This window comes from Mirounga angustirostris, unplaced genomic scaffold (assembly GCF_029215605.1).
Source record: "Mirounga angustirostris isolate CCGP_5_RB_7025 unplaced genomic scaffold, mMirAng1.0.hap1 SCAF_7, whole genome shotgun sequence".
Taxonomy (NCBI): Eukaryota; Metazoa; Chordata; class Mammalia; order Carnivora; family Phocidae; genus Mirounga; species Mirounga angustirostris.
In genome coordinates, this window is record NW_026991715.1 from 39,399,606 (window position 1) to 39,418,125 (window position 18,520).

Genomic DNA, 18,520 nt, shown 5'->3' on the forward strand with positions numbered 1-18,520 from the left:
AGAGCGAAAAAAATAAGAGCGAGAGAGCCAAAGCAAGAAACAGACTCTTAACTATAGAGAACAAACTGATGGGTTAACAGAGGGGAGGGGGATGGAAGGATGGGGGAAATAGGTGATGGGGATTAAGGAGTACGCTTGTCATGATGAGCACCAGGTGATATATGAAAGTGTTGAATCGCTATATTGTACACCAAAAACTAATATAACACTATATGTTAACTAAATGTAATTAAGATAAAAACTTAAAGAAGAGTAGAGAGATAAGAACTAAGTAAATCCCACAATGTAAGCTTTGGCAATTTTTTCTTCCTGTGCCTCAGTTTCTTCATCAAATAGGCACAATACTTGCAATGTTGTGGGTAGAACCCAATGATGTAGCAGGTGCAAAAGTATTTTCCAAACTGTATTCTAAAATCCCAGTTGTAGAAAGACAATGGTTCTAGTCCGGACCAATTTCACCTCTGGAGCATGTGTGAATTAGGGAGCTGTAGAGTGGTGTTGGAACAAGCTACTTGCTGGTTCACAAAAGGCTATAATGCACATGTCTTATGTCTTCCCAACTTCATATTCAGTGATGTCAGATTGGTAGCCAAGGTAGGAGTATTTACACCATGAAAATTGGCAAACACTGAAAATCAGAGCCATTTGTTTGTTTGTTTGTTTGTTTTGGAAAGCTGAATTATCAGGACACCACTAAGTGAGGGTGAAAGTCATGAAATGAGTAAGAACCCTGGGCAGCAATTATCAAGGAATGCCCATCCACAACAACAAAGATTTTTAAAGAGTGACTCTTACCACTTTTTCTGCCATGTGAAACAGGCCTACCCAAAGCCAGCCCTTAGGGAAGAGAACAGGAGAGCCACTCCTCAATGCCAACCCATTCCCAGACGTGCCCAAGTAGTGTCAGTGACACTCAGGGCACGGAAGTGAGATTGGAGCCTCTCAGGTCAACAGCTGCTAAGAGCTATTTTCTTTGGCTCATGTGGCCAGCGATAAATTGGATTTCAATGTTCTGAATAGGCGGAAAAAGATATCTCCTTGCTCCCTTCTGCTCCCTTTCCTGGAGCTGCCAGCTGGCATTTTTTGTCACTCATCGTGGCTGCCTGCAGTGGAGATTATACACTTGGTGAAGAGGACATGTGGGAGAGACAGAGTCTTCAACAGTGGGAGTCTCTAAGGCAGGTATCCATTGGAAAAACTGGGATATGGAGATAGCGCAAAGCACATTTGAAATAATGGGGCCTTTTAAAGGGTGACCCAGAAAAATACTATATTTATCTGTGGCTAGCATGCTTGCATACTCCCAGTCCTGGAGAAATAACTGGCTGGGCATGTTAGAAATGTATGTCAGGACCAGAGATGGCAAAATATCAAAGTCGGAGTTCAGTTCAAATGGCATGGTGTGGTGTCATATTCATTCATTCATTCATTCATTCATTCATAAATTCAACAAGTACTTATTGAGCTTCCTAGGTGCTGCTAGAATGTAAGTCCCATAAAGGCAGAGATTGTGCCTATCTTATTTCTTGTAGGAATGTCAGTACATTTTTGTTGAATGAATGCATGGGACGGCATCACTTTGCCAATTGTCGGGGGTATAATGGCCCTGCTGCTACTGAGTTCAAGTCTGGAGGGGAGACCCAACTCAGCCTTGGGGGCTGGGAGATAGTAAAGACTTTCTGAAGACAGAGAGGCAATGCCAAACATATTGGCACCTATCTGGGAACGACCTTATGGAGGAAAAAAAAAACTGTTCACATAATTTGAAGTATCTCACATTCCTTTTGGGGGACAGGGAGAGAGAATCTCAAGCAGGTTCTATGCCCAGTGCAGAGCCCAACACGGAGCTCAATCTCACAACCCTGAGATCATGACCTGAGCTAAAACCAAGAGCTAGACTCTCAACCAGCTGAGCCACCCAGGTGCCCCAGTATCTTGTATTCCTGGGAGGACGACTGACTCTATCTTAGAGTGAAAAATGATTGCAAATAGTTTCTGGAATACTTCTATAGCTTAATCATCAGAGATATTTCCCATTTCTCAGGGAATTTCAGGTTTTCCTAAGTTCAGGCTTATAGTTAAATGACCCTGTGCCCAATGGGACAGATGGCATGTGGGTCTTTAGCATCACTCACTCCTAACATGGGTACCAGCTCTGTAGGCAGGCAGGTACTTCTTTAAAGATTTTTTTTTTTTATTTGAGACAGAGAGAACGAGAGAGAGAGAGAGCACATGAGAGGGGGGAGGGTCAGAGGGAGAAGCAGGCTCCTCGCTGAGCAGGGAGCCCCATGCGGGACTCGATCCAGGGACTCCAGGATCATGACCTGAGCCGAAGGCAGTCGCTTAACCAACTGAGCCACCCAGGCGCCCGGCAGGCAGGTACTTCTTCTCCAAGGTCATGTCTGTCCCATTTGGTATAAATGAGAGAAATGCTCTAAATTTTCATTTGACAGAGGCAGACAAAACTACAGATTTGCAGAAGGTCCTTGTGATGAAAATCTTGGCTTCAAGGACAGCTGAACGGCAAGAAAAGAATTCTAAGTTCCCAGAGCTTGCTGTTTTCAACAAGAGTCATGTAGGCTTTTTCCTTTGGTATCACCAAGTGCAAATAGGTATAAATATGCATACACACAACATGCAAGTCTTAAAGGATTGAGATGAATTGAGACGCAAACTGTTTGACATCAAGGTGTAACTTTTGATAGTAAAGGACGAGCTCAGCCACCTTGGTGTTCCTCTTCAAAGGCATTTTCCCCAAGGCTCCGGGGCCACTCAGAGTCCCTTCATGCCTCACCACAACGGCCCGTCCTGTCGTTGGCACTTGTACTCCACCAGCCATTCTAAGGAGGACCACATACACAAACGTCAAGAGAACAGTGGTAGAATCAATCACCTATCGTCCACGACTCAGATTTCAACTGTTACCAGCATTTTGCTCATTTAGCTTCATCTCATCCATTACCCTTATTTCTGGAATGTTTTAAAGATATTCCTGGAGCTTTGATCATTCACCTCAGTCTCTGTTGTGTTTAGAGTTGGAAGGAATGGTAAGAATTACTATCTTTGCTTTGAAGTTGAAGAAACTGAGGCTCAGAGAGTTTCAGTGCCTCACTCATGGACACAAATGTGTAAGTTGTATATCCCTCCATCCCCCAACAGCATGGCCTGGTTATCAGAAATCCACTGTTTGCCTGGCTCATATTGTCGCTAGGCGTTCCTCCTTCAGCTGCAGAAATCTTCACACGGGGATGAAAGAGAGAAGAAACTTGAGGGAGAAATTCAGTGTACATGTAACCAGAGGTTTTTTTTTTTCCCCCTAAGCCAAGGAAGGTGGTAGTGGTGGGAGAGTCATTTGACTCATCTTTCCTCCCTCTGCATGTGGGATTTGGCTCAGGCTCTCAAACCATATGGAAAGAGATTCATTCACCAGGTGCCACACCTACTGGAAAAGCTCATCTGGAAATGAGGATAATGGAAGGGAGGAGAGTCACCTCCTGGGATGAGTGAGCAAGTTCCTCCCCTTATCCCTTGGGCTCCCATGCTCCTCGGGCCCTCCCTCACACGTGCCTATGCCCTCCCAGAAGAAGAGATGACAATGGAAACGCTTTAGGTCCCTGGGGAATTCAGTGCTATCATTGAGCAGCTCTGGAACCTGGCACCCAGCCCATTTCAAAAGCAATCCCCAGCTATTTATTAAGAACCAGCTTATGTTAGCAGCCAGGGATATGGCTATGAACATATCTGGAATTACCTCCTATGATAGGGGAATGAGATCATCCCAAAAGAGTCTCAGAGAAATGTTTGCAGGAAAAAGTGAAAGCATGCTAAGGGTGACCCTAAAAAGGGGCTGAGGACTGTGAATGGTTCTTTCTCTGCCCCCTGGTATAAACTCCTGCCTCTAACTTTTTCCCTGCTATGAGACCCTTGATAACCCAGGAAGGAGGCAGGAGGAACCAAGGGAAAGAAGCATGGCATATTCTGGGTACTTGATTGATATTTGATTAAGAGAGGAAGGCAGGAATGCCATGCCCACTGATTAAAAGTGGCAGGAGATAGGTAATAAAGTACAATGCAGAACTGTGGTGTCCCAGCTCTCTACCTAGGACTGGAAGAAGAGAAGTCCAAGACAAAAGACTGAGGGAAGGTGATACAAAGAGAGAGATACATGACAAAAGTCGCCAAACAGAATAGACTTTTAGAATGTAGATATAGGGCCAATAATAAGAACCTTCCTTACATTGATTCCCTTCCCAGCCTTCATCGTCCTGTTCTTTTCTTCCATAACACTTATTACAAATTGTAATTATATATTTAGTTATAAGTTTAATCTTGGTTTCCACAACTAGACAATGCCTGGCATAGTTGGCCATCAAAAGTGTATTTATTGAAAGAATGAATGAATAACAAGTAGGGCTGGAAAAGTGAGGCCAAAAGATGGAACAGAGAGCTCATTACTCCTCTCTCCTCCTTTGGGCAAAATCTTGAAGCATCCTTATTTATTGAACACTTATTATTTGCCAAGTATTTTACAAGTACTCTGTGATTTATCTCATTAGTCCTCCCAGCAAACTCAATGAATGAAGTGCATTCATAGGTCCCCAAGACCCCCCTCAGATTCAGTGATTCAGTGGAAGGGCTCACAGAACTCAGCAAAGCTGTTACACTCACAGTTACAGTTTATTACAGTGAAAGGATACAAATTAAAGTCAAAATCAGAAAAAAAACACATAGGGCAGAGTCCAGAAAAGACCAATCACAAGCTTTCAGTGGTTCTCTCCCAGAGGAGTTATACAGACACTTACTGGACTCAGAAACAATGCATGACAGCACACATTAAGTATTGCCAACCAAGGAAGCTCACCCAAGACTTGATGTCCAGGGTTTTTGTTGGCGGTCCATCAGATAGGCATGTGGTTGACTTTAGTCTCCATCCAACTCATTGAGAGGTCAAGGTTTTACCACATGACTCAAGCCTCCCACCATAAATCACATTGTTAGCTTAGACTCTCTGGTATGCCCCAAAGCCCCAAGTAAACCAAGTCTCTCTGAACAGACAGGATATTCCAAGGGCATAGATTATCTCCCAGGTCAGCTGCCAAACCTTTCATTGGAATAGGCAGGGTCTGAATAACCCAGACTTGCTGAGAGTACTGCACAGAGAGGTAGAATACTGGTCCCAATTTGTGGATGACCTAAACTAAGGATCATGAAGGCTAAGTTATTTGGTCAAAGTTACAAATGCCAGAATGCAAACAAACATCCTACTTGACGCTAACATCTGTGTTCTGTTGCACCCTTGTATCTCCCTTAAACGAGTAAAATTCTCTATGAAGAAAAGAAATTCACATAGAGTATCTCATAAGCCTGGCCTCAAATGTAAATGTCCACATTCAGGGATTTCCACTTAGGAAGAGCATAATACTGTGAACCTCTGGTGATCTCAAGCCCCCAACTAGCAGATGGTCTTGATCCTGTTGAGCACTGGGGGGGGGGGGTTCTCCCTTCTCACCAGAGAAGACAAAACATGTGCACAAGGGCCAGCCAGCACTTTCTAACATATACTCCATTGCCCAAAATCTGCTCCAAAAGGATTATCATGGTGAGGGAGAGAGGCGGGGTGGCCCAATTGGCTAAACAGCAAGTAGGAAGTTAAGATCTGGGACAGTTAGTTGATCCTTTGTCTCACCAGTAGAGTAAAATCACAGTTATCTTACCCAGCATTCCCAAGGCCTGTTCTGTTAATCCTGCAAAGTGGTCCAGATGCAAATATAAAATCACATTGGCAGATAAAGCTTCTGAGAAGCCAGTCAGCAAAAAAAACCTATGTGAGTTTGTTTAACTCAGCGTTTCCTGAACTTGAGTATGGAACACTTTTTCGAATGTGTGTAGGACCAAATTACTAAAATTCAGGACAATTTGGGAAAACATGGCCAAAACTCTCCTTTTTTATTTTCCAGCTTATGCCAATAAACCTACTTTCAAATTACTCTTATCAATCATATATATTAACCTTGAATGTATCCCTCTCCTCCAAGAATGGCAATTTCTGGGTATTTCTTGATTAATTCACAAATTCATTCGTTCTTCAAGCATTTGTCAAACACCTGCTTGTCTTCAGGTCTCAGAAACAGATACAGACGTGCTTTAGACATACATCCGGAACTCTCCAAAGAGAATTCATATTTGGCTCAATAACTTGAGCCAAAGGCCAGGATGTTTTTTTCTTGGCTCCATTCTCTAGATATGGGCGATCTCATGACCAGCTCAGGGAGGTAAGCAGTTAGCTCAGCATGTTGATTTTGGCTCCACCTGATGCCGAGAGTAGAGAGAACGAGGCCAAATCCTTTCTGAAGCAGTGGGAAGTGTCACTGGTGCATGGTGAAGAGCTCATTACATGGTAACAAATGGAGTTCTCATCCTGGCTCGGCCTTTTCCTTTGAACTGCAGTGGTTCTGTTCCACTTGGGCTCCTTTTCTCATACCCTGTTATCAATCCACATGCCTCCTTCATTATTTTCAAATTGGAAATAAGCTCAGAGCTCATTGGCAACTATACCTCCTGCTGTTTCTGGATTCTACTGTTTGGAGATTTCATTGCTATGTAGTCTTGTTGTTTCCGCGTTTTTAATATGTGCTAGTCAGGACTTAGTCAGTTTCAAATGTCAGAAAATAACTCCCAAGTAGTTTAAGTAATATTACAGATACGGTCTTATTTAACTAAGTATCCTTCAAGCACAGCTGGATCTAGGCATTCAAATTTTATTGTCAAGGCTCTTATCTATCTAGTTCTCTTATCTATCTATATCTCTTTCTGTTGCCTTCTGCAGCTTTATTCAGGAAGATGTGTCTATTGGTTAGGAAATGCCACCACTAGTAGTCCAAGGCTCATGATCCAAGAGAGCTTCTATATATCAAACCTCAGAAAAGATTCTAGTTGGCCCTGTTGGAGGCAGATGACTGTACTGCACAAAGCACTATGCGAGGGGGATTTGGGTCCCCTGGCTAGCCTGGGCCGCATACCCCTATGTGTATGGTATGAGCAGAGTGAATGGCAGGCCTATCAGAAGAAGATGGAGAGAAAACAGGCGGTTCCTCAGAGAAGGAATTTGCCATAATTTCACTACTAACATTCATTACTACAACATGCTGTCACTGCTAATGTCTCTGCATGACCTCGTTTCCATGTTTCATGCCATGCATTATCCCTCCATCAAAAGCATGGTCCTCGTGGTTTTCAGACCCTACTGCGGTGACAAATGAATAGACAAATTACAGGACCATAGAAGTCCTGAGCCTTTTGAATTATAGAAAAGGAAAGCTCTTTAGGCACATACAAGCTTCCATTGGATTATCTGGCTTTCAGAAAAACACCAGGAAAAAAAGTTTGGTGATAACCTGGCTTTGAGACCTCCACACCCACTTTATCCCCGTTCCCCCTCCCACCTACACCTGTAGAGACAGAACACAACTGTGGGTGATAATAGCTACTACCAACAATGTGACGGGTGATAGCTGATGTGGAACTCAGAGTCATTTTCCCCTGAGAGAACAGTCGAGAACCGGATAGAATCAACCAGCGGAGTCTCTTCAGGTGCTTAACTTTTATGTGAGGGCTCTGGAGTTCAATAATTCATGCTAATGCAGCCAGCAGCAAGCAAATTGCGTTCACACTCTATTCAGATTTTGATTATAAAACAGAGCCCCAAATGAATTTTATGATGGAAAAACATACTTGGTGACTTCAGCTGGATAAGAGAGAATGAGGGGGAGAGAAGCACCAGGCTTTGAGATCAAAAGAGCCAAGTCAGTCTCGGGGCTGCCACACACTGGCTGTGTGACTTCGCATGACAACGTTGAACGTTTCAGAACTTTTGTTTCTTCATCAATACCATGGGGTGATGCCATCTACTTCAGAGGATGTTGAGATCATATGAATGCCATAATAAATGGAAAGTGAAGTAAAGCTATAATGTGAGACAAATTTCTGTGGCCCATCAGGACCACAGTTAATTTCCTTCTTCTCTTCAGATTCTCTCCCCCTCTCTCTGCACCTGTCCCCACCCCACCCAATTTACAACTGGAAGCCAGTGGTTCCTATGAGTGTAGAGCTGAGAATACCAGAGGAGACTGAAGAGAGAGAAGATGTTAAAAATGGATTGACACTGGGGCGCCTGGGTGGCTCAGTCGTTAAGCGTCTGCCTTCGGCTCAGGTCGTGATCCCGGGGTCCTGGGATCGAGCCCCGCGTCGGGCTCCCTGCTCCGCGGGAAGCCTGCTTCTCCCTCTCACACTCCCCTTGCTTGTGTTCCCTCTCTCGCTGCCTCTCTTTCTGTCAAATAAATAAATAAAATCTTTAAAAAAAAAAATGGATTCACATTGCTCTCTGTCTCTCATTCTCTCTCTCTCAAATAAATAAATAAAATCTTTTAAAAATTTTTAAAAAAATATTAAAAAAAAAAAAAAAGGGGGCGCCTGGGTGGCTCAGTTGGTTAAGCGACTGCCTTCGGCTCAGGTCATGATCCTGGAGTCTCTGGATCGAGTTCCGCATCGGGCTCCCTGCTCGGCGGGGAGCCTGCTTCTCCCTCTGACCCTCCTCCCTCTCATGCTCTCTGTCTCTCATTCTCTCTCTCAAATAAATAAATAAAATCTTTAAAAAAAAATATTTAAAAAAAAATGGATTGACATTATGCTTCCTCAATACTTGCCTGTACTAAGGGAAGATGGAGGAAAGATGAAGATGGTCAAGCACTTAGTACTATCTCAAGGTTTCAAAGCTCATGTGTCTTCACAGAGATTTAAGCACTATGTGCAATTGTGCAATTTCAGTTTTAATATACTTGCTCAGTAGTCATTAAAATACATTGCCACTTGCACTGGAATGTGAAAAAAGGCAGCTTAGCCATTTACAAAACCTACATCGAAACTCCATTGCTCCCATTTTAGTTAGACTAAGATGTAACTCAGACCAGGGGCATCAAACTTGGATGCTGGGGGAGCTTGGTAAAAATGCAACCAAAAGATTCTGGTCAAAGCGGTCAGGGTTGGGGTCCAGGAATCTGCATTTTGGACATCTCCCAGGATTCTGATACAGGTGAACCACAGACTTTATTTTGAAAAACACTGGCTGAGGGGGTAAGAGCTTGAGTTCCTCAGGATAGACAAACCCCACCTCAAATCCTAAACCCACCACTATCTACCTTCATGAACTTGGGCTGCTTTTTTAACCTCTCTGATCCACAGTTTTCTAATCACAGCTTGTCATGAGATTAAATAAGATCTATTGTGGAGTACCTAGCACAATGCCTGGCATGGGGGAAGGAACAGTCACTAATCTTAGCTATTAATATTATCATTACAATGCAAAGTTAAAGGGGCTTCAGTTCTTTTTTTCTTAAATTTTTTTCATTCTTCCTTTTCCTTTACTTTTACAAATCCAAAATAACAGGGCCTTAAGCAAGATGGACGTTTATTTAGTTTCCAGACAAAAGTCTAGAAGTGTAAAAGTAGTCCGGGAATTGTCTGGCAGCTCTGCAACCCAGACTACTTCCTTCCCTTTTTCAGTGTGACCTTCATCCTCACTGTTCAAGATGGCAGCTAAAACTCCAGCAATCATGTCTGCATTCCACATAGCAAATTGCAGGAAAGGAAAGAGAAAATCAGTCTCTCTCAGGAACGACACATCCTAAAAGTTGCTTATACCCCACTGGCCAAAACTTAGCTGCCCCGGGGAGACTGGAAAATGTGACCAGTGTTCTAGGTGGCCATGTACCCCAAAAATGTAATTTATATTACAATGGAAAATTGGAAGAAGGAGGGGACAACTACTGTGTCCGGATCTGCGCAACCCTAAGAGTCTAACAGATTCATTTCATTCTTCGGAAATCCTGTGCTTTCATTCTGCTTCTACCTCCTTATTTCTCAGGTGAGAAACTTCTCCAAGAAGGTAGTCAACATGGTTTGCTGATCCTACTCAGTTTGACTTATTTTCTTCCTAAATTGCTCTCATACCTTTCACTTCTCATTCTACAGTTTCATTCATTTTATTTCTACTATCCAATTATTTTTTCAAATTTTTTTAAGTAATCTGCACACCCAACATGGGGCTCAAACTCCTGACCCAGAGCTCAAGAGTCAGATGGTCTGCTGACTGAGCTAGCCAGGCATTCCTGTGTGCTGTCCAGTTTTTTTTTTTTAATTTTATTTATTTATTTGACAGAGAAAGAGAACACAAGCAAGGGGAGCTGCAGGCAGAGGGAGAAGAAGAAGAAGCAGGCTCCTCGCTTGAGCAGAGAGCTCCACGTGGGGCTCGATCCCAGGACCCTGGGATCATAACCTGAGCCGAAGGCAGCCACTTAACCGACTGAGCCGCCCAGGCTCCCCTCTACTGTCCAATTTTAATAGATGATACAATTATTTCATTGTAGAAAAGTTCGAAAACATGGCTAAGCACTTAGGGAAACCATTTTTTTAATATTTAAAAATATCAACACTTAGAAATAACCACTCTTAAAATGCTGGTATAGCCATCCAGCATTTTCCCCAGGTAAAAATATACATATGTATTTACAGTGAAAGCCTAGTTTTCACATATAATGAAAACGTAACTGTTTTTAATCTCTTGTCATACTTAGTGTATATCATGAGTAATTGTCAGTGTTATTAATTATAGATCAATACCATCAATTTTAATGACTGCAGGGTTTTCCACAATTTATTCAACCAGTTGCATCTGTAATATCCACAGCACCGTGCTAGCCCTCCTAGCACACACGTCTTCACTCACTTGTCCACTAGTTTCCTGAGGACGAGTGTGTTCCTGTGGTTTTCTGTCTCCCTGGGCCCTCCTTACCGTGTCCAGGGTCCAGCAGAAAAGCACTGCTCTAACATCCCATCAGCAAGGGACTGCTCAGGTCTTATCTCTACCCCTGAACTGCTTGAATGAATACTGCAGACTCAGAAGGTTCTCAAAGACCTGAAATACTGCCTGCTTACATCCCCTTATGAATAGCAAGACTGCCCCCAAGAGAGGGGACTACTTCACCCCACTGCTGAGGAAAGCACAAAATACAATACAATCCCAGGTGACACTGAAGGGCTAGTAACCATAAGTTATTAGAACTTGCAGTTTGCCATTCTGACTCCAAGCAAGACCAAAGTGAGGCTGTTTCTGCATGTAGAAACCAGTTTCAATTAGAAAAAAAAAATTCACTTGACTGAAACAATTATTTAGAGAGACAACTAATTTAACAAATGACAGTATTTAGCTGACCTGTTTTAAAGTGATGATTGATTTCTGACTAATTCTTTGTCTCAGTGCTTCCTAATGATCCAAACACTCATGACGTTTACACTTTCTAGAGAAGGCTGAAGACAAATTATGTTGCATCACTCTCATATAGCACTTTCTTTTTATTAATTAGTTAATTAATTAATTTTAGTAATCTCTACACCCAGTGTGGGGCTTAAACTCGCAACCCTGAGATCAAGAGTTGCATGCTTCTCCAACTCAGCCAGCCAGGTGCCCCTTGTATAGTACTTTGTATTTTCAGGGACTTTTCACCTCAATTTTCTTCCCATCAACACTGAGGAATAAATAGAACTGATATCATTAGCCTTTCCTTGTTCTAGCCATCCTATAAGAGATGCCATTTATTGAGCCCATACTATGTATCAAGCAACATACTAAATGCATTATAAATATTTAGGGCACCTGGGTGGCTCAATCGGTTAAGCATCTGCCTTTGGCTCAGGTCATGATCCCAGGGTCCTGGGATCGAGCCCCACCTCAGGCTCCCCGCTCAGCGGGGAGTCTGCTTCTCCCTCTCCCTCTGCCCCTCCTCCCTGCTTGTGTTCTCTCTCTCTGTCTGTCTCTCTCAAATAAATAAAATTGTTAAAAAATGCATTATAAATATTTAGTCTTCGTGACTACCCTAATGAAGTACATATTCTATTATTACCTCATTTTATAAATGGATATGGTTTGTGAAAGATTAAATGACTTGACCATGGTTACACGAGAGGAAAGAGGTAGAGCCAGAATTCCCAATCAGTATCCAGGCCCCAAAAACAGTCACTGACTCACTGTAAGTTCACATAGTTGTGGAGTCAAGTCCAAAATCCTGTTCCCTGCAGAGTGATTAAGAACAGGGGCTCTGGCCCCCACCCCTCTCTGTCTTCTCTGCACTGAGAGCAGCCCTCCTGCCACAGCCCCTCAGCCCCTGAAAATGTCCGCCAGTGCAAAGCTCGTCTCCACCCCCTTCTTGGTCAGGAGCACCTCTCAGCTGTTGAGCCGATCACGGTCTGCAGGGGTGCTAAAACCGCTGGAGACACTGACAGATGAGGTACCTTATAAGAGCCTCAGCAGCTTGGCAGGGCCCCATGTCCCCTGACCTCAACTTATTTCTAGCCGCAGCTCCAGAACCTGCGCCATTTCAAGGGAATCGACACAGCAGTCAAGTTCATTGGGGCTGGGGCTGCCATGGTAGGGCTGGCTGGCTCTGGGGCTGGAATTGGGACTGTGTTTAGGATCCTCAGCATTGGTTATGCCAGGAATTCCTCTCTGAAGCAACAGCTCTTCTCCAGCGCCATTCTGGGCTTTGCCCTATCGGAGGACATGGGGCTCTTGTGCCTGCTGGTGGCCTTTCTCATCCTCTTCGCCATGTGAAGGAGCCATCTCCACCTCCCATAAGTCTTTCTCCAGTGTCTCGTCTGCCCTGTATGTTCCTTTTCCTGTACCTCCCCAGGCAGCCTGGAGAAATTGGTTGGCTCAGGGTTTGACAGAGGGAAGACAAATAAATACTGTATTAATAAGAAAAAAAAAAAGAAAGAACAGGGGCTCTGAAATCATGTAGCCTGAGTTCAGACCCCATATCTGCCATTTCCCAGCTGTGTCCCCTTAGGCAAGGTACTAACCCATTCTGTGCCTCAGTTGCCCTACTTAGAAAAGGGGGTAATAAGAATGTCTATCTCAAAGGTTAAAGAAGATGATCCACATCCAACACTTCAGCACATAGGAAGTGCTCAGTAATCAGTTATTAATGTTATACCTTCTGTCCCCCTAGCCTGTAAACTAAGGACATATTTCATTGGTCTGTGCCGCTGTAGGTGCCTCGGGCAAAAGCCTTATACAACTACCGAGGGCAGAATCCTGGTGACCTGAGGTTTAATAAGGGAGATGTCATCCTTCTCCGGAGACAGCTGGATGAGAACTGGTACCAGGGGGAAATCAATGGAGTCAGTGGGATCTTCCCAGCCAGCTCCGTGGAAGTTATCAAGCAGCTGCCCCAGCCACCCCCACTCTGCCGAGCGCTCTACAACTTCGACCTACGACACAAAGACAAGAGTGAGAACCAGGACTGCCTGACCTTCCTCAAGGTAAGATTCTGGGGAGCCATGGAGGTCATGGGTGACTACATAGAGACTGGGCAGAACCTGGAGTTTCTTTTTTTTTTTTTTAAAGATTTTATTTATTTATTTGAGAGAGAGAGACTGAGAGAGAGAGCACATGAGAGGGGGGAGGGTCAGGAGGGTCAGAGGGAGAAGCAGACTCCCCGCTGAGCAGGGAGCCCGATGCGGGACTTGATCCCAGGACTCCAGGATCATGACCTGAGCCGAAGGCAGTCGCTTAACCAACTGAGCCACCCAGGCGCCCGAACCTGGAGTTTTGTAATACTTGCTGATTTTCAAAATGTATACATATTTTCACATACATGTTTATATGTATGTATGTGTGCACATATATGTAATGTGTGTGTATACAATTCAAAACTAAATGAAGTTGCCAGAGAAATCTAATGAGAGTTTGATGAAAATCCTTAAACCTTTCCTATTGCAATTACAAAAATAAGTATTCACACATTCATTCATTCATTCATTCTGTAGTCACTTGTGAGCACCTCTTCTTTGCAGGCACTGGGGATGCAGCATGAACAAGTCACAGTCCCTGCCCTCAGGCAGAGTAGTGGGAGAGAGAGATAAGTGGACAAAAATTTACAAATACATTTTGACAGTGTGCTGGGCAAAATACAGCTCTTACCTCTTTATGTATCTGTAAAGGCATTCTTGCTGACCAAGTTCTGAGCCCCTAATTCTATTCTTTATAACATTCTATTTTATTATAAACATTGTATTCAAAGCCCTCCAAAAACACAATAAGATAATTATATCTTTATATATAAATAACCTCTTACAAGACATATTTTCCAAGCACATTAATTACCCTAAGATTTTTTTGCCTTTTTTTAATCAGATAATTCCTCACCATGTGCAAGTAACAACACTTTTACTAAAGTCTAGACTACTTTAATTCTCTGTATTCAGTATTTATTATTCCTTAACATTCAAATTCTCCCACAGAGGCCAAAGTTGGGGTGATTTTCACTCTTTGCTGCTTATGATAAGTACATCAAATACTAGAAGTGGCTCTGGTACAGTAGCTCAGGAAAGGTCTTTTATTTTATAAAACATTTTTATTCCACCACTACCAGAAATGAGATTTATTTCAGATTGCCTCAAACTAGATAATATCACTGTCCTCCATATTTTGAAATATTGATCATTATTGTCTTGGCACCTCAGAGTGAGCCCTTGAGGAAGGTCATTCTGTGGCCCAAACTGCAAAGTCTGTGCTTCAACGACACTTAGAGGAAGGGCAGTTTAATCCCACAGATATTTATTGAGTATTTACTTTTTGCCAGGCATTAAACACTGAGCTCAGCGGACACCACTGGAGGAAGGCAGAGGTAGGAAGCATTGTCTGCATTTTTGTCCCTCTCGGGGAATTTGCAAAATTTGCAAAAACTCACTCCACCTGCTCGTTCATTCAATGAGCCCATCCATGTGCCAAGCTGCCCACTGGGGATAAAATGATGAATCATTGTCCCTACCTTCACAGAGATGGCAGACTAGTGGAAGGAACAGACACATATGAATGGGAAATTATGACAAAGGAACCAGAAGAGAGGATTTGCTCCATTCTGGAAGCTATGGAAGGCTGCGACTACACTAGGAAATTTCATGGTCTTCCTAAACTCAGCATGTCCAAATTAAACCCAAGATCTTCCCTCCCAAAAGCTGCTCTTGTCCTAGTGCTTTCTATCTGAGATTGTACAGTTTATTCACACATTCACTTATTAATGCATACAGACATTCACTGAGAAATATTTACTGAATGACTACTAAATGGGAACCACTGTATTGGGTGCTGGGGACACAGAAATGAACAGAGCAGAAAGAGGCCCTGAACACATGGAGTTTATAGTCTGATGGGGGTAGACAGGCATTAAAGAAATCATAACCTATAAATGTGTCATTGTAAATTGTGATGGGGTAGAGAAAGCTAAGAAAAGGTATAATGCAATAATGAACTTAGATTTGGATTCATCTAAATTCCTGAGAGGCATGGATCAGAAGGTCAGAGCGATCAGTGGATGGATATTCAGATTTGGACTGATGAACAGGTATGGAAGTGGAAAGGCATTCCTGATATGGTGAAAAATCAGTGTGTCCTCTATGACTTCTTTTATATGAAATATAAGGATGGGCAGAATGTATGTATACATATACATATGCTAGGAGTCAGAACAGTGGCTACTTCTTGCTAGATGATGGGAAAGGGCACAAAGGAGCCTTGTGGGTGCTGAAAATGTTCTCTATCTCTTCATCTGGATGGGGGTTTCATGGAAATAGTTAGTGTTAACATTCATCAAGCTTTACATCCAAACTTTATGAACTTCATTGTATGTGTGTTTGTTTTCAGCAAGTTTTTAAGAAATCATTGCGTGTGTGTGTGTACGTATATATATGTTTTATCTTCATAGAGAAGAATCTGGGGGGAAATGTGCTAACAGGGATGTTAACAATGGTTATATCTATTTTGTAGTAGAGTTAGGTTTTTTTACTGTATTTCCTAATGTCTCTACAAATCTACATATAACCTTTTATAATAAGAAAATTTTGAATAAAAAGCCACCTTATATCTGATCCATTAAAAATTGAATAAGGGTGCCTGGCTGGCTCAGTCGATGGAGCATGCGACTCTTGATCTCGGGGTTGTGAGCCCAAGCCCCAAATGGATGTAGAGATTACTTAAAAGTAAAAATAAAAAAATTTAAAGTTGAATAGGTTCTGAAAAACCTTCAAAATTAGAATGAAATTTATTCTTCCTTCTGCTAACCTAGAAATCTCTCTCCCTATGGCTCCCATACTGATTTCTCCATCAGATTAATATAAACTAAAGCCCAGATTCTGCTGCTGATTGAAAATTTGGAATTTTCAATTGGATTCCAGTGGTCCTCGAAATTATTTCTACTCCTCTTGCCATCTTGGTGGCCCAAATGCTGCCCTTTATAGAGGAAGATTTTGTAACTAAATTATGAAAGAGTTACATTTCTTGCACCTTACACCATCTGGGATTCCACACTGATCTCCACTGAAAGCTTTCACCACCTGAAAACCAAGAGCAAATGGTGACCTTGAGACTTTGTCTCTTTCAGGGTGATATCATCACGGTGATCAGCCGAGTGGATGAGAATTGGGCAGAAGGCAAGTTAGGGGATCAAGTAGGCATCTTCCCGATCTTGTTTGTAGAGGTATGTGAGTATCAAGTCTACATCAAATGCATGCTCACTCCAAAATACACACGTGCCACAGAGATGCCTGAGAAAAATACCTTTTTGATAAGAGCCTTATTTCAAAAATTAACTAAGGTCTCCAAAGAAAAGATGCCAGAAGATAACACCCAGTTCTGGTAAGAGTGTGGGGAAATGGGCCTTTTTATTCTGCCAATGAGAGTGTAAATTTTGCAATTTCTCATGCCCAAACTCAAATAAACCCGTATCAATAACATTAAAAACCTCCATCTCCTTTGATTCAGCAATTCCACATCTGAGAGTTTATTGTAGAGAAAAATTCAAACAAGTATGCAAAGATATATGTACAGAGTGTTCACCAAAGCCTTGTGTGTAATGGTGAAAAACCAGAAATAATCTAAATATCTGACAATAAGGATTTCATTTTTAAAAATTAGGGTGATGAAAAAATATATACCCATTAAAATTTATGTTAAAGAAAAGTAGTCAATATCATTGAGTATTTGGGTATTATGAAAAAAGGTTTATGATTTCTTGGTAAATAAAATAAAGTTTAATGGGTATAGAGTATTGGATTAGGACGTCAGAAAGTCCTGAAGATCTGTTTCACAACAATATGAATATACTCAACGCTACTGAATCATATACTTTAAAATGGTTATTAGGGTAAATTTATGTCATGTGTTTTTTACTACAATAAATAAATGGAACTGTATGAAACTAGACTTATAAATATGTGTGTGTATATATAAATGGATAGAGGACTGGAAGGATATGTACAAAAATATTAACAGTGGTGATCACCAGATGGTGAAATTCTAGATAATTTTCACTTTCTTCTGCAACTTGTATTTTATAAATCTTCGGAAATGAGCATATTGATATATTCCTTCTCAGTTTTTTTAAGCTACTTTAAAAAGAAAACAAAGGAAGACCACATGCTAGACTATGTCTACCTACTTCTCAAATGTAATACTATAACCTGGAGTTCCTAACCTCTTTATCCTCGAGCCTCACCCTAGCTTGAGGCAAGTCATTACAAATTTAAAAGAGAGGTTCCATTGTTTAACTGCATCAGTTGGATGCTTACCAGGCATAAAGCATTAAAAGTGAGCAGTGGGGAGCTACGAATGCAGTAAAAGGCATGCTTTCCACCCTCTAGGAAGGTAGGGTGAAAACAGACAGAGGCGTAGTTGGAGATATAGGGACCAATTCTTTCATTCTTAAGAGCCAAAACAGGTTCTGAAGCAAATGGTGTGCCCAGAACCCTATTCCAGCTTGCAAGGTTCTCCATAGCTCTTCCCACTCAATCAATGTTGACGGGATGAAAAATGGAAGGGAAGGAAAGAGGATGAATCCCGAGAGGCTGGTGTCCTTACGATCTCTAGTAAACAATATTCTAATTATCAGTGCTTTTTCTCTTGCTGAGGCCCCTTTGAGGCACACATACCCAATTCTCTTTACCTGTTCAAATCTCACTCAGGTTACAAGGCTCAGCTAGAAACCTGCTTCTTCCATAAAATTTCACCACTAGGTGACCACTCAGTTATCTCTGGCTTCTCCAAACACCTGATGGCTGTGCTGCTTATACTGCGCAGGCTAGACTAATACAGAACAGGTACTCTGCAAAAAAAATTAGCTTAGCAAGTGAACAAAGAGACAAAATTTAGAAAACAAACCATTCAGTGTGACCCGGTCCTATATATGTATATTCAGTCATTCAACTAATTTTACATTGCATACCTGCTAAGTCAGGTCCTAGGCTAAGGTCTAAAGATACAGAGAGATGTGGGTTCCTACTTTCAGGGATTGTAAAGTCAGACATTAATCAAGTAATTCTAAGTGTAATGAATGATGCAAAGAGTGAAGGAGAGGGAACTAAGTGGGGGAGGGAGGGAATGATGTGCAACTTCTGTGGGAAGGGGGTCAGCAAA

At 42.2% G+C, this 18,520-nt stretch overlaps 1 protein-coding gene and 1 pseudogene across 5 annotated transcripts in view; both read left to right on the forward strand.

The window, feature by feature from the left end:
* Positions 1-18,520, forward strand: part of SH3RF2 (SH3 domain containing ring finger 2) — a 131,708-nt gene that overhangs the window by 43,048 nt on the left and 70,140 nt on the right. For 4 of the 5 annotated variants that reach the window (XM_064596111.1, XM_054511939.2, XM_064596113.1 and 1 more), the window contains 2 exons: positions 13,102-13,371; positions 16,491-16,586. In XM_064596111.1, the coding sequence (XP_064452181.1) occupies positions 13,102-13,371; positions 16,491-16,586 (366 nt within the window). The remainder of the gene's footprint in view (positions 1-13,101; positions 13,372-16,490; positions 16,587-18,520) is intronic. The other variant, XM_064596112.1, reaches the window with a different exon arrangement.
* On the forward strand, positions 12,222-12,661 carry LOC123857639 (ATP synthase F(0) complex subunit C2, mitochondrial-like; annotated as a pseudogene).